At 39.5% G+C, this 16,093-nt stretch overlaps 1 protein-coding gene across 2 annotated transcripts in view; it reads right to left on the minus strand.

Annotated features, from left to right (window-relative positions):
* The window catches only part of LOC106874350 (uncharacterized), a 550,150-nt gene that overhangs the window by 63,832 nt on the left and 470,225 nt on the right, over positions 1 to 16,093 (minus strand). For both annotated transcript variants that reach the window (XM_052976981.2, XM_089344826.1), the window contains exon 3: positions 14,496 to 16,093. This exon is cut by the window's right edge and continues 48 nt beyond it. In XM_052976981.2, coding sequence (XP_052832941.1) covers positions 14,496 to 16,093 — 1,598 coding nt within the window. The remainder of the gene's footprint in view (positions 1 to 14,495) is intronic.

Consider the following 16,093-nt stretch of genomic DNA (forward strand, 5'->3'; position numbering starts at 1 on the left):
ATTTCGTCTATCTTCATATTTTGAGTTCAAATTCCGCCGAATTGAACTTGCATCCTTTCGAGATCGATAGAAGAAGTATCAGATGATTTTTGGAGCCCATGTATTACCTCTCCCCCGAAATTGATAGTCTTGTGCCAAAATTTGAAACCAATATTACAGACCTATGATGACAGATGTTGCAAACGTGATAATCTCATATTGGTAATTTTGTTTCAAATATAAATGGTTTTAAGTTTGCATTTTCCTATTGGTCTTTTCCTTTTTAGAATACGTTAATGTAAAATATGAGGGCGATTCAGTTGCTATTTTTAGCAGATCGAGCAACTATGTAGAGGCTTCAATAATCAACTATGATACAAATCGCTGATGAGTGATGAGTTCACACACACACACACGCGCGTGTATATATATATATATATATATATATATATATATATATATATATATATCTTAATATATAAAGCTGAAGTTGTGTGTCTGTGTGAAGCCTTTTTGAAAGATTATAGAAATCCACATTTTCCACTTTTTCGTAAAATTTTTTACATCAATGGAATTTTCTCGATCTGAACTTTCCAGTGCAGTAATTAGATTTTTAAAATTCCGTTTACTTTGTGTGATTTAAGGGAGATTTGGCTGTTGTTTCTAGCAACTTTTATATTTCATCCCTTCTACCTGGAACGCCATTCTTACACACGCGCTGAACATAAAAATATAGAGAGTAAGAGTAAAAGAGGGAGAGGGAGAGAGAGAGAGAGAAAGTGATACATACAACGTCATAGATTAAACTTTCATCTCAGTATTCTTTACCTATTTTTCATAACATAGATACGTAAAAACACACACAACCACACATACATGACCTGTGACAACAACATACACATTGCTCTCAATCTCTATTCATTTCTCCCCCTCGTCCTCTCTCGCTCTCTCAAACGTATACACGTGCAAGTAAACACAATCATTCACATCGTGGTATATTTACAAAACATTGATGGCATAACTACAGAGTTGTATCCCCCAAATTTGGAAGGTCATAACTTTCATAAAAATGAATATTTTTTAATGAAATTTTCTATGCATATATTATTTATTATGTAGATTCCAAATATACAAAAAGTTTCGGTGAAAGTGTTTTGGAAAGGGGTGGGGTACAATATTCGGAAATTCCACTTAAATTCCTCTTAACTTCCAGGAAAATGAATATTTTTTCATGAAATTTTCTACAAATGTACCTTGATGTATGTACATTTCAAGCATGTAGGAATTTTGAAGGAAACAACTGCACGTTATTTTTGAGAAGTGTTCCCCACTCGGTGGTGTTTCGGAGCAAGTCGTCCATATTTGTTTCATTTTTCTCTATTATGTGCTTATGTGCATCCTTAGATTTCTAATGAAGTAATAGGCAGTGAAGAGAAGCAGTCATAAGAAAACTTTTAACTACCCCTATTCTTTTCTCTCCCCCTCTCTACCTCTTCCTCTCTCACTCTCTCAAAAGCATACACGTGCAAGTACACAATCATTCAGTAAAATATAACTCATGTTCGTCAATGTTTAGTAAATTTACCACGATTTTCACTAGGGTGTTAGGGTTAGGGTTTTAGGGTCAGGGTTAGGGTTTAGGATTAATGTTACGGTTACGTTTTTTAGGGTCAGGGTTAGGGCTAGGGTTTAGGGTTAGTGTTAGGGTTAGTGTTAGGATTAGGTTTAGGATTAGGGTTGGGTAATCGTGCGGGTGTTAATCTGAAAAATTACAGATATGTGAAAATTACCGACCCTGCCATCTATTATAACTTTGTTGTTCTGTTTAATATATACATAGATTATGCCTCCAAAGAAGAGAGTTTGCTGGGGAAAGACAGCAACCGGTTTAAAATGACAGCCAAAGACTGCAGCAATTCACCACATTCCAGTAGCTACTTTGAACATAATGCAAAATGATGCATCAACACCTTCTGCCCAATCTGATAGAATTCTGGCAAAACTGTTTAGCAACAGATCGCCAGCAATTGCTTCATCACAAATTGCCATCCTAGCTCCTGTGAAAAGGGATTACCCTGCTATGTATAATCAGGGCAGCGCAAAAAGTTGTTTTGCACAAGCATTTCTATAGCCAATTACACGGATGAAATTTACGTATGCTTAATAATTTTACGCAAAACAGCCTTCAGACTTTCCCTATTAATTTCATCGTCTTTTGAATTATGAACATATTTACATCATGAGGGTTTTTTCTTTGTAAGGCTTTCTTTTTTAGTTGATTTTCAGCTAGCAAGACTTATCGTAGATGGCATAATAAGTCACACCCGGACAAGATCGGGTTATACTGCGAGTATATATATATATATATATATATATATATATATATATATATATATATATATATATATATATATATATATATGAGATGCGACTTCACAGGTGTCAAGCTGTATCAGCCTTTGCCTTTCCCTCGGATAACATCGGTGGTGTAGAAAGAGGAGACTGGTATGCATGGACAACTGCTGGTCTTCCATAAGCAACTTTGCCTGAACCTGTGCCTCGGAGGGTAACTTTCTAGGTTCAATCCCATGGCCATTCATGATCGGAGGGGTTCTTTACATCACTACAAAAAAATTAATACCTTATACATACAAAAGTATCTACCTGTTACCATCCCGCATCTCTGTACTCCATCACTAATTATGAATTACTAATTACTAAACCATTCAATAATGACTTTACGTGGTCACTCAACTTGCTAAAAGAAGCAACCTAATCTTTCTTTACACCATCTTAGAGAAGGACACGTTGGAAAATGTGATACTATGTTCGCTGTATCTATATTTGTTGTTGCTGGCACTCCGTCGCTTACGACGTCGAGGGTTCCAGTTGATCCGATCAACGGAACAGCCTGATCGTGAAATTAACGTGCAAGTGGCTGAGCACTCCACAGACACGTGTATCCTTAACGTAGTTCTCGGGGATATTCAGCGTGACACAGTGTGACAAGGCTGGCCCTTTGAAATACAGGTACAACAGAAACAGGAAGAAAAAGTGAGAGAAAGTTGTGGTGAAAGAGTATAGTAGGGTTCACCACCACCCCTTGCCGGAGCCTTGTGGAGCTTTAGGTGTTTTCGCTCAATAAACACTCACAACGCCCGGTCTGGGAATCGAAACCACGATCCTATGACCGCGAGTCCGCTGCCCTAACCACTGGGCCATTGCGCCTCCACGTATCTGTATAAAAGTAATACAAAAAGACAGGATGGTAACAGCTGAAATACATTTGATCATAACTGTGCTCGATCTAGATTGACCGAGAGCTAAATAACAACAGCATCAGCAACGTTCTACGATGCCATCAGGGAGCCTGTACTCGTTAAATTAATCTGTAAGAAATTGAAGCCAAATTTTCCTTCGTACTACATCCTGCTGTCATAACAGAAACACATTGGATAATTTATTCAAGAGTACTCGTACATTATACGTGAATAAAGACGTGATGGCCATACCCGGAATGTCTTTGAACGTAATACTTCTGGATTAGAGCTAAATAAGGACATAAAATAAATTTAATTGCAGCAGCTGTATCGCATATCTGTAAGTTCTTAGACTGACTGAATCAATAAAACGTTGGATAGATTATTTTTTGCAGTGTTTGTTCCGACGAGGTGGGATGGCATAGTGGTTAGTGTGATGCGCTCACGATTGCAAGATCGTGGTTTCAGTTCCTGGATCGGGTGTTGCGTTGTGTTCTTGAGCAGAACACTGTAGCTCACGTTGTTCTATGACTACTTCAACACTTGCCGCTTGGTACACTGTGCGCAACTGTTCAAGAAATGCCGATTTGATGGAATGAGTGAGCATAAACATTTGATCATTATAAAAATAAATCGTTTGTAGTACAAGTCGTTCAGCAAGAAATTGCAGAAGTCTTTCTCGGACTACGAAAGCCTACCACCATTTATTCCGGCTATCTGGGTCCTCTCCCCACCTTCTTTCTTTCTCTCTTTTATTTCTCTCTGGCGCGCATCTGCAATTTAAACTTCCAGCCTTGTTACAACATTCTAACGATGATTGGGTCTGAGGATTACGATAAAGATATATGTTCCATGTGGTTATGAACGGCTCAGCTATTTCCACTCAAATAACATTTCAGTTGGTCTAAGGCAGCAAGCTACCAGAATCGTTAGCTCATCGGGCAAACTGTTGAGCAGCATTTCGTCCATCTTTACGTTCTAAGCTCAAATTCCGCCGAGGTCGACTTTACCTTCCATCCTTTCGGGATTGATGAAATTAGCACTAGTTGAGTACTTGGGTCAATGTAACTGACTAGACCCCTTCTCCGAACTTACTGACCTTGTGCCAAAATTTGAACTCAATATTTCAGTTGGCCAAACAATTAAATGCTCGTAGTCGAGACAGACGGAGAAACCACAACTATTATCCTTTTATTATTGTTATTGTAATTGACTTTTATCCCCAAGTTTACCCTAACAGATCAGGTTCCCTATCAAACGTAAGCCATGTTTTTTTTCATGCAAAACGTATTTAAAACTAATGTTTCCTTTCTTTTAAGCTGACAGGTTGCATTTTGAGGAATGCTTAAATTCTGGAAAGTTGTACGACTTTGTAGAAGATTCCATGTTGAGATGATAGTATGGCATTATAAAGTTCTTGAAGACTCCAGTCCTCCACCCCCATTCACTGCCAATATTGCTGAGTTTGACAACTTAATGTTTCTGATCACCATTAAGAAATCCACTGATACTGGTATGGTTGATGACAAATTGTGACTCACAACCATTACAAAATCCACTGTGATTGGTACCAGAGTGTGACTGATAGCAGAGTGTAATTGATCGCAATTACAAAATCCGACGATACTGGTGTGATTAATGACGGATTGTGACTCAAAGCCGTTACAAAATTCACTAAGACTGGTCTGATTAATAGTACATTGGAATTGACCACAATTACAAAATCCACTGATGCTAGAGTGATTGATGACGGACCGTGACTCACACCAATGACAAAATCCATTGAGACTAGTGTGATTGATATCACATCGTAATTGACCGCCATTAAAAAATCCACTGAAACTGGTTTGGCTGATAACATGTTGCTACTGGCAACCATTTAGAAATCCAAGACTAGTGTGATTAATGATACATTGTGACTCATCATACTGTTACTGACCACCATGTCAAAGTGCCCGCATATTGCTTGTACTAAAGTCGCAATGACTCGATACTTTTATGCAATTTTAATGTAAATTTCCTTTATTGTCCAGTTGATATTTAACCTCTGGTCACTTGTGATCAAACAAATCTTCATTTATTGCTGCCACTTTCTTCATAATATTGGTCAATCATTATTTCTAACGTAGGCCTTGACTATAAATTTGGGGGAATAGGATTGGAGATTTAGCCGATTACATCGACCCCATTACAGACACCAGAGAGATGAAAGGCAAAGCTGACCTCGAGTGGGATGGGGGATTTGAACTCAGAATGTAGCGAGCCGAAACAAATGTTTATTAGCATTTAGTTGGACGTTCTAACGAATCTAGCAATCCACTGCTCTTATGTTGGCAAATTATTGAAAGTAATTTTGGTGATAGTTAATATTTGATATTTGTTGAGAGTGAGTGAAAGGTATATCGGAGATGTATTTAGGATGACAGCAGTTTGCAAACAGCGGATGCAATAATTAGCAATGAATTTGGCGAAGGTCTCACTAGCAATCAACTAACACATTTTCTTGCGTAGGTTATTGTGTTGTATTGACATCTGTGAAAAGAACTACAATATGTAATAACTGTTTTATGACACATGGAAACGAGAATGGTATGTTTGGGTGACTAAGAAATTTGCTTGACATACATGTGAATTCGAGTTCAATCCAACTGATCAGCATTACTGTGTTTATAGACAAGGTGGTGAGATGGCAGAGTCGTTAGCCCACCGGATAAAATGCTTAGTGGAATTTCTTCCGGCTTTACGTTATGAGTTCGAATTCCGCTGAAGTCAACTTTGCTTTTATACTTTCGAGGTCAATAAAATTAAGTAATAGTTCAGCACTGGGGTCAATGTAACCGATAAGGCCCCACCCCAAACTTTGAGGCCTTGTACTTAGAGTAACAAAAAAAACAAAACCCACATATGTTTAAATACACGAGCGCTTATGCGCGTAACGTTCAACGATTTATACCTGCAAAGGATTTAAATACCGGAGAGAAACACTTTGTTTAATATTTGTTCTGCCAAGTTGTACAAACACTCCCTTGCTACCTACAAATGCAGCAAACCAGTAATTGACCAGTTGGAAACCTGTAAGCAACGATGGTATTGTTCACTGGTTCATATATAAATAAGTGATAAAAATTCATCTCTATGATTTCAGTATCAACTGCATGACAAGTATTTTAATAAGTGATGTTCATCTAGATTCTTCTGAAAAACCTTTTGTTTAAAGGAGATAAGGAGTACTAGTTCTTCTATGCTTTGAGAATTGAACTTCTAGATTCTTCGTAGAACCTTGACATGCACTCGCACGAATTTTCAATTCTTTATTTGAATAAAGAAAAGGAAAAAAATTGATAAATATTCTTTTCTACTCTAGGAACAAGGCCAGAAATTCTTTTTTGGCGGGGTGGGAGTAGTCGAGCCCAGTACGCAACTCGTACTTAATTTATTGAATCCGAAAGGCAAAGACGATCTCGGTGGAATTTGAACTCAGAACAAACAAACAAACGAAATAACGCTAAGAATTTCGCACGGCGTGCTAACGTTTCTGCCAGCTTGCCACCTTAAAAACTGATAAATATTCAAAGTCTTATATTAGTTTTTACGAATTAGTAAAACGATGAAGGACATTGTTAACGGACTTTGCAGACTTTTTCTGACTAAATAAACTAACAGAGTCGATGTTTAGTTTCAAATCTGCAGGGAAATCGTAAACAACAATGATTTCATGTGAGTTAGTGGCCCTGGGAGGAAGAAAAAATTAGTGTATGATCTGTTGTGACGAAACACAATAGGTATAAGTAGAGAAGAGGCGGGCATTAAAAAGGCTTGAGTGCAGGTGATATATATCTTGAGAGCACCCAGAGAGCGTAAACCTCCGCCAAGGCAACATTAACATCTTCTCAACGATTAGCCAGAGATGATTTTTAAAACGAGAATATCTTAAATAAACTCGACTGCTCTCACAAGCGAGAATACTAAAAATGAACCCGACTGCTCTCAAAAATTAAGTAAAAAAAAACAAGAAAAATAATCCAGAATCCTTGTCCTGCACTAGATCGATCCCAAAATCTAATCAGTTCGTGCCAGTCACGAGACCAACATCCCTGAAAATTTCATCCAAATTCATCCAGCGGTTCTTGAGATATCTTGTCCACGGACAAACAAAGAAAGAAACAAACAAACACGACTGAAAACAATACCTCCGTCTTCGCTAAGGCGGCGGTAATAAACAGCGAATAAGACTGGCGGTAATTACTTGGCGGGTGGGGCTTTAACTAATCAGTCTACTAATCATAGACTGCGCCTTATGGATGCGGTCTATAACTATGTGTGTGGGGGAATGGGGGAATATGTGTGTGTGTGTGTGTGTGTGTGTATGCATGATACTAACACAATATCGAATATCTGAGTAATAATATGGTGCTTGGAAGCAACTAATCATAGTTCTCATATATTTTGCGTTTTTAAGGCGACGACCAATCTCTGAAATTGTGTGTTGCTCATGCATGGGGTAAGTTTAATACAAAGCTTGTTTCATTGATAAGAGAACGATTGTTTCGCATTGGTTGTTTCAGACTAAGCCCTTATACAAATATATATTGTTCTCATGCGCTTTTTTACCACTCAGGAAATTCGAAGTATTTGTTTCCTAAATGTTATCGAAAAGCCGCTGAAGTTGTCTTTATTACAATCCTCTTGTCACGACAGTATCTTCTATAGCTACAAGCATTGCAGAGACAATTTAATTCAGTTGTTTAACTCATTGTATGAACAACTGTCTTTACTTCAGACACTCGGTTAAAACAGGCCTGTAATGATATGGAGCAAGTGGCAGACTGATGAATTTCATTTAATCTAAATCTTCGAACCAGAAAATAGTTATTTAACGTCACCATGCAAATTTGTTATGTTCATAAAATATCAACCAATCTAAAGCCTTCATTTCACATCTTTGCATTAGAAAATTCCGGTCTCACACAAAACTATCGTATTACTGTAAGATATTTTGGTGTATCCCCAATTACTTGTGCTTAAGTAATGCTACCTATAAGGGCGTGTGGTGGCACGGGAAAATTTTATATCTACCCTCTAGAATGTGGTAGTACTTCGGTTTGTCCAACAGATGGCTATTTGGAAAACAACGTGGCTGCCATTAAATATTTCCCTCATTTTGTTAATCTGGAAGCTGGGTAAATGGTATTTGAAGAAAGCTTCTGGTAAAAAAATTAATATTCATATTATTTGCATACATTTGGTGGTAGAGCCTCGAATTCTAAAATTCAATGTAAGTTCCTTTTTTTTTAAATAAAAAAAGTATTTACTGAGATTAAAGCTTTACTAAGATCTGTAGGATTATATGTTCATTATCCATGAAATGTCACTGCTATCATTAAGGAACTTGTGTGATGACACGGTTATTGTGATTTTTATGTTATTATTTAATCGGCTGAGAATGGGGAGGAAAAGAATGGAGAGGAAGGAGAATGGAAAGGAAGGAGAAGAGAGAGGAAGGAGAATGGAAACGAAGGAGAAGGGAGAGGAAGGAGAAGGGAGAGGAAGGGAAGGGAGAGGAAGGAGAAGAGAGAGAAAAGAGAAAGGAGAGAAAGGAGAAAGGAGAGAAAAGAGAAGGGAGAGAAAAAGCAAATTTTTAGGATGACTGGTATTTCAGTCGAAGGCTCGTAGATTGAGGCCTGGAAGAGAAACATGGGCCAGAAGACATTTCTTGAATATTGCACGAGACATTTTGTCCCATTGTTCTTCCCTCGTGCTTTGCAGGGTTTATTGAGTGTTAGTAGGAATGATGAGAAGAGAAGAGGAAGATGAATTGGGTCGGCAGAATGGAATCGGTAACAGAAGCCTTTGTCATAAATGTCAAAGAGACAGAAAAAAGAAATGGAATATCATTGGAATACGTTTTTGTTAATTAATTTTTACTAGTCAGTAGGAAGATTTTTTTTCTTTTCTTGTTGCTGGAGAGACTATTTAAAACAGATGTTGGCAAAGCAAAGGGAAAAGTGAACAACTATTGATGGTTGGAAAAATCCATAGAGGAAAAGATGCAGAACATAAAGATAGAGATATGGAAGAGAAAGATTTTATTTCTAATTAGCTGGAAATCATTCTTGCAAATATCCCAGATATCCGAGAGAGAAAGAGAGAGGGAGGGAGAGAGAAAAAGAGGAAAGAAAGAGAGAGGGAGGGAGAGAGAAAAAGAGAAAAGAGACTGGGAGTAGAGAGAGAGAGAGAGAGAGAGAGAGAGAGAGAGAGAGAGAGAGAGAGAGAGAGAGCAGTTATGAGGAGAAATGATTTTAGTCAAATTAAAAAAAAAAATTGTTTGCTCTATCTGCCGACATAAGTCGAATTTTTCGGACCAAAATTTACAGCCAAAAAAGGAGGGGGGGGGGGGTCGACTTATACACCAAGACGATTTTGAAGAATCAAAGTTTCTAAGTAAAAATGCAGTAGGATTTGGCAAGTTAGTGACGTTGTTTGAATGTTTACATTACGGTTACACTATATACTTCCTCGACTTGTATATGTTGGCACTCCGTCGCTTGCGACGTCAAGGGTTCCAGTTGATCCGATCAACGGAACAGCCTGCTCGTGAAATTAACGTGCAAGTGACTGAGCATTCCACATACACGTGTACCCTTAACGTAGTTCTCGGGGATATTCAGCGTGACACAGTGTGACAAGGCTGACCCTTTGAATTACAGGCACAACAGAAACAGGAAGTAAGAGTGAGAGAAAGTTGTGGTGAAAGAGTTCAGCAGGGTTCGCCACCATCCCCTGCCGGAGCCTCGTGGAGCTTTAGGTGTTTTCGCTCAATAAGCACTCACAACGCCCTGCCTGGGAATCGAAACCGCGATCCTATGGCCGCAAGTCCGCTGCCCTAACCACTGGGCCATTGCGCCTCCACTTCCTTCACTTGTATGCAGGAAAATAAAGAAAGAAAGAACGTGGTATATCGACTGCAGACTGGACACTAAATATGGAAATTTTGTATGGCAAACACGTGATTAGTGATGTGGCAGGTCATTAAGCGTTATAAAATTACATAATCATATTTAGTAGATTTTTCATAAAAGCATGTCTTGAAATATTTTCGAACGAAATATATATTCCGGTTAATCCATATAACCGTATCTTTTTCGTATTTACTTTTAATGTCAATTTATATTGTCAGAGAGAGACGATGATTAAGAGAACCAAGTTTTTAAAGACAAACCCACTACGTAAATTGTGAAAATAAATATTTTCTTCATCAAAATACGTTAATTAGGCAGCTGCCTCAGAGAAGTAAATAAATACTGAACTAAATAGACAAATAAAACAGACAAAATCGTGAGCGTTATCGAAAATATAGCATGAAAATTAATTTTTCAGTGAAATTAATTAAAAAAGAATTCTAACATTATTTCAGTTTAATGCTCATTTTTTTTTTCTCCAACGAAACGGCAAATTTCACTTTAGTGACGATTTCGTCAACACGTCATCCAAAAGACCACAAACTGATTGAATTTTCTATCTGTATACAATTAAACTGACATAGTTTAGCTCACCATTTTTGTTTTATATTCACACCAATTCGTCGGGCAAAACTGCAAGAAACTATTTTTCTATAAGAATATTTAATGATAGAATAAGATTTTAAACGAATATACTTTGGAAATGATGTATTGAAGCACTTGATAAAAAAGTTAAAAAATGTCTCTAGCTGTTCACTTGTTAACTAATATCAGATTTATTTTCACTGACCATAACAATCAAATTTTCTGTGAAGTTTATCCTTAATTTCTAAGGCGGCGAACTGGCAGAATCGTTAGCATGTCGAACAAATTGCTTAGTGGTATTTACGTTCTGAGTTCAAAACCTGCTGATGCCTACTTTACCTTTCATCCTTTCGGGTCGAAAAAAGAAAAAAAAAATGTACTGTACTAGTGAAATGCTGGGTTCGATGTAATCATCTTAACCCCTCCCCCGAAATTGCTGGCACTGTTCCGAAAACTGAAACCAATTTCTTTAGATTGTCTCCCCATTTCTTTACGAACCACAAGATCCCTCCCCCCCATTTCTCGGCCAAGAAACAAACTTCTTTGTACGTACATCATTAAGTACACTACCTCCTACTTGACTTATATGAATATATATATATATATATATATATATATATAAAGACCAACGAGCTGAGAGTAAAAAGACAGGGCAATGTGAATGAAAAAGGCTATATCAAGTGAAGACAAAAATCAATAAAATAGCATATGCTTGTCGTTTCGTATTGTCCATCCAGTTGGATTATTATGGCTTGTATCATATAAGAAGTTTGCATACTCTTTATAATGCAAAATACTTAATACTGAGAGTTATGTCAATTTTCGATTTGATGAATTAAAACTAGTAATATGGAATTACGTGCCTAAGGCAAACAACTGAAAGCATTAGCAATGCAGATCTTCACAGTTGTTCCAAAACCTCTGCGATTCTTCAAATTCAAACATAGAATGGCAGCAACGTATAAAACCCTTTTGAAATCTTTAATTGTATCGTCATACTCAATCCTTCCATTCCTTTTCTCTCTCTCTCGGTCTCTCTCTCTCTCTCTCCCTCTCTCTTTCGGTCTCTCCCTCTATCTTTCTCTCGCTCACTCTTTCCTCCGTCTCTGTCGCTTTCTTTATTTTCTTCATGTATTTCCTTCTGTCGTTTCAATATAATTTCAATTAATTGAAATGTGAATGTAAACAGATACACCCTCTCTGCTTCCTCCTCTCTTTCTTCACCCTCCTCGTCTCCATTTCTTTGCCAGTCCCCTTCGTCATAACCATCGTCATTGCAATCACATTCATCACGATCAGGATGAGGAAGATCATCATTACCATTATCGTCATTATGCACATCATCATCATCATCATCACCACCACCACCACCTCTGTTTTAATCATTAGCGCCATCACCTTCCCTATCAACATCACGGCCAGTATCTCTGACAAGCCGGTAATGGAGCCTCTAATTTGGTCGCTTGCCATGCTGGAGATAGTAATGAAGTCACCTCCAAAATCAAATCGCATCTAAGTACAGCAGGTTGTATAATGTTCATAAAACAATCGTAAATTTAATTTTAATTTTAATGCGCCCCTTTTAAAGCCTAGCCAGGCTCATGGACCCGGTTTCCCGGTTTCTATGGCGTATGTGGTCCTCCCAGCTGGACGGGACGCCAGTCCATCGCAGCGTTACACAAGAAACAGGAAGAAAGAGTGAGAGAAAGTTGGGGCGAAAGAGTACAACAGGGGTCGCCACCACCCCCTGCCGGAGCCTCGTGGAGCTTTAGGTGTTTTCGCTCAATAAACACACACACAACGCTCGGCCTGGGAATCGAAACCACCGCGATCCTCCGACCGCGAGTCCGCTGCCCTAACCATTGGGCCATTGCGCCTCAACAATCGTTAATTTACTGCAACGAAAACTTAAGTATCAACACTACTACTACTACTACTACTACTACTGCTGCTGCTGCAACTACTGCTGCTGCTGCTGCTGTTGCCACCGCCGCCTCCGCTGCATCCGCCGCCTCCGCCACCACCACCACCACCTCCGCCGCCGCCGTCTCCGCCGCCGTCTCCGCCGCCGTCTCCGCCGCCGTCTCCGCCGCCGTCTCCGCCGCCGTCTCCGCCGCCTCCGCCACCGCCGCCGCCTCCGCCGCCTCCACCTCCGCGGGTCGTATAGAATGCCTGGTGATATTCGCTCTAACTCTCTGTAACCTGAATTCATATACCACTGAGGTCGGCTTTGTATTTTATCCCTTCAGGGCCAGTAAAATGAAGTACCAGTCCAGTACCGAGGTCGAATCTTCTGTCTGTGTGTCTTGCTCTCCCACTTTCACTCTTTCATTCATTCTTTATTATTCCTCTCTCTCTCTCTCTCTCTCTCTCTCTCTCTCTTCATCCTTCCACCCTCTCTCTCTTTCATTCTCTGCTTTCTGTCTGAGAACTAAGACCCAGTCATGTTACATTGACCATGTTAGATCGGTCAAAGAACTACGTTAGAAGAGCACGTGTCTGTGGAATACTTGTCCACTAACAAGTTAATTTCACTAACAGGAATTCAATAAGCCAGACAATTGGTTCCACATCCTCATGATCAACGGATAATCCATCAAATTTAGTTTGACAAACGATGACTATTATTGTTGTTGGTATTCTGTAGCCAAATGTCAACTCTATCGAGCAAGACTATAGTTCACAAGAAGCTTTCTTAATGACTAAGAAAACCTCTATAAATCTATCTTACTGTTTACTGAGTCCTCTACTCAGTAGGAATTACGCTGCACACTCTGACATGCTATTATGCTCCCTACAACAGGCACGTGGACTGAAATATTTTGAGGAAAGGGTAGCCGATTTTACCGAGCTCAGTGCTCAACCGGTACTTATTTTATCAACCCCAAAGGGATGAAAGGCAACAACAAACTTGGCAGAATTTGAGCTCAAAACGTAAAACCGAAATCAGGACTCACAACCTTACGATCGTGAACCAAATAATACCCTAACCACAAAGCTGTGCGCCTTCACTATATTGCTTTCAAATTTTGACACGCGGCCAGCAATTTCAGGGGAGGGGCTATTTCGATTAAATCTACTCCAGTGTTTAGCTGGTACTTATTTTATTGATTTCGAAAGTATGAAAAGCAAAGTCGACCTCGGCAAAATTTGAACTCAGAATATGAAGACGGACGAAATATTGTTAAGCATTTTGCCCGGTGTGCTAACTCACTGCTTATAATAATAATAATAATAATAATAATAATAATAATAATAATAATAATAATAATAATAATAATAATAATAATAATAATAATCCTTTCTACTGGAGGCACAAGGCCTCAAATTTGTGGGGAGGGGGGGCCTAGTCGATTACATCAACCCCAGTGTTTCACTGGTACTTAATTTATCGACTCTGAAAGAATGAAAGGCAAAGTCGACCTTGGTAGAATTTGCACTCAGAACGTAGCGACAGGCGAAATACCGCTAAGCATTTTGCCCGGGGTGCTAACTATTCGGCCAGCTCACTGCCTTATAATAATGATGATGAGGAGGAGGGGGAGGAACTCAGAAGTGAAGACAGACGAAATACCGCCAATCATTTTGCCCGGCGTGCTAATGTTTCTACAAGCACGCCGCCTTACGCCTTCACTATATTACATGTAATTCAACATTATGATGAGTCTTTACGGCATACATAGTCAAAGAAGGGTAATAATGAATCACTTACCTGTTAACGTCATCACTGACATCACTGACATTGTCGGCTTGATCAACTAAAGATCCATTTTCCAGATTTTTCTTATGCAGCATACTATAGTCAGGAGAAGGATAGGATATGTGTTTGATGCGCCACTTTTGGTTGGCAGCAAAGTTCATGGTGCTATCCGAGAAGGCAGTAGCACATGGCGTAGATGCAGTATGAATTAGGCGTGTAGCGTTCAACGGTGTACTCTGCACTGACAGTGAGTGCCGAACAACCGGAAGTTTACAATTTTCTGGACATATGTTTTGAGGACCGGCGTTAGGCAGAGGTTGGTTTGTTGACAGAATGCGTTGCGTACCTATCCGAGCTGCTGGAAAGGGTTTTGGACGTGCGTATTCTGGAACGAGGTTCCAGGCTGGCAAATTCAGTGGACTTCTTGATGTTGATATTGTCTGAGATCGTACAAGTGATACTTGATTCCATTGGTGCCTGGAAGAGGAATTTGGTGATGAAATAATTGTATTTTGTTGAAAAGTAAAGACAGGACTGTTTTCTTGCTGTATAGTTCTAATTTTATGTGGTGGAAGTTGTTGTAATTGTTGTGGTGGCTGTTGTAGTTGTTGTTGATGTTGTTGTTGGTGGTGTTGTTGTTGGTGTTGAATTTGCTGTTGTTGCTGTAGTTGTAATTGTTGTGGGTGATGATAATGTTGGAGTTGTTGAATTTGCTGTTGTGGCTGTTGGTAAAGCTGTTGGTGCTGTTGTTGTTGATATTGTGTTTGTGGTAGAGGTGGAGGTGGTGGATTTTGGAGTTGGTGGGATTGTTGTTGCTGCTGCTGCTGCTGTTGTGGTTGCTGGAGAAAGTGTTGCTGATAATGGTGATGGTGATGGTGATGGTGGTGGTGATGAACATGTGGTTGCTGTTGGCTTTGTTTATTTTGGGAGTCCTGAGATAAAACTCTCAGTAGCGACTGTGGTGAAGGACTCCTTGGAATTGCGACTGACTGAGATCTTATCAGAGAAGCTGCCACAGGACTTCTTGGTGACCTGAGACACTTCTGCTGCATGTGTATTGGACTGGTCCTTGTCATTGCAGACACTTGGAATGGGGTCCATTGCGTTCCTTTAGAGTGGATATGGTATCGGGAAGAGTTAGGCAAGGGACTTACCGGGGGGCTCTGAGGGTGAAAAAATGGTGAATTAAAAGAGTTCCTTAGTGTAGTATCCAACTCGGATATTGGGCCATTTGGGTCATAGGGAGGTGGAGAGGTACTCGTTGCTACATTTTTGGTTTGCACGGGGGGACTGACTCGACTACACAAGCTTTGCTCTGGAAGGGATCGGTGAGGTTTGTGATCGGAATACCTGATTCTTCCAGTTGAAATGCTGTTAGCCCGCATTCGAGTCGAACCATTCTGGTGCCGCGGATAATTTTCAGCATAATTCCGTTTCTGTGAGTGAAGCTCAGATAATGAGCTTTTTGGAGTGGAGTCTATTGTTTCGGCTCTTTGGAGTGTCGGGCGCCATTGTAGGGGAGGAGATTTCTTGGACTCAGTGAGCAGCTGATACCTGTTTTTTGGTGAGGTAATCTGTCCATTGTTTAGGGATTCAGATTTAATTAACGC

This window comes from Octopus bimaculoides, chromosome 2 (assembly GCF_046866305.1).
Source record: "Octopus bimaculoides isolate indiv1 chromosome 2, ASM4686630v1, whole genome shotgun sequence".
Lineage (NCBI taxonomy): Eukaryota > Metazoa > Mollusca > Cephalopoda > Octopoda > Octopodidae > Octopus > Octopus bimaculoides.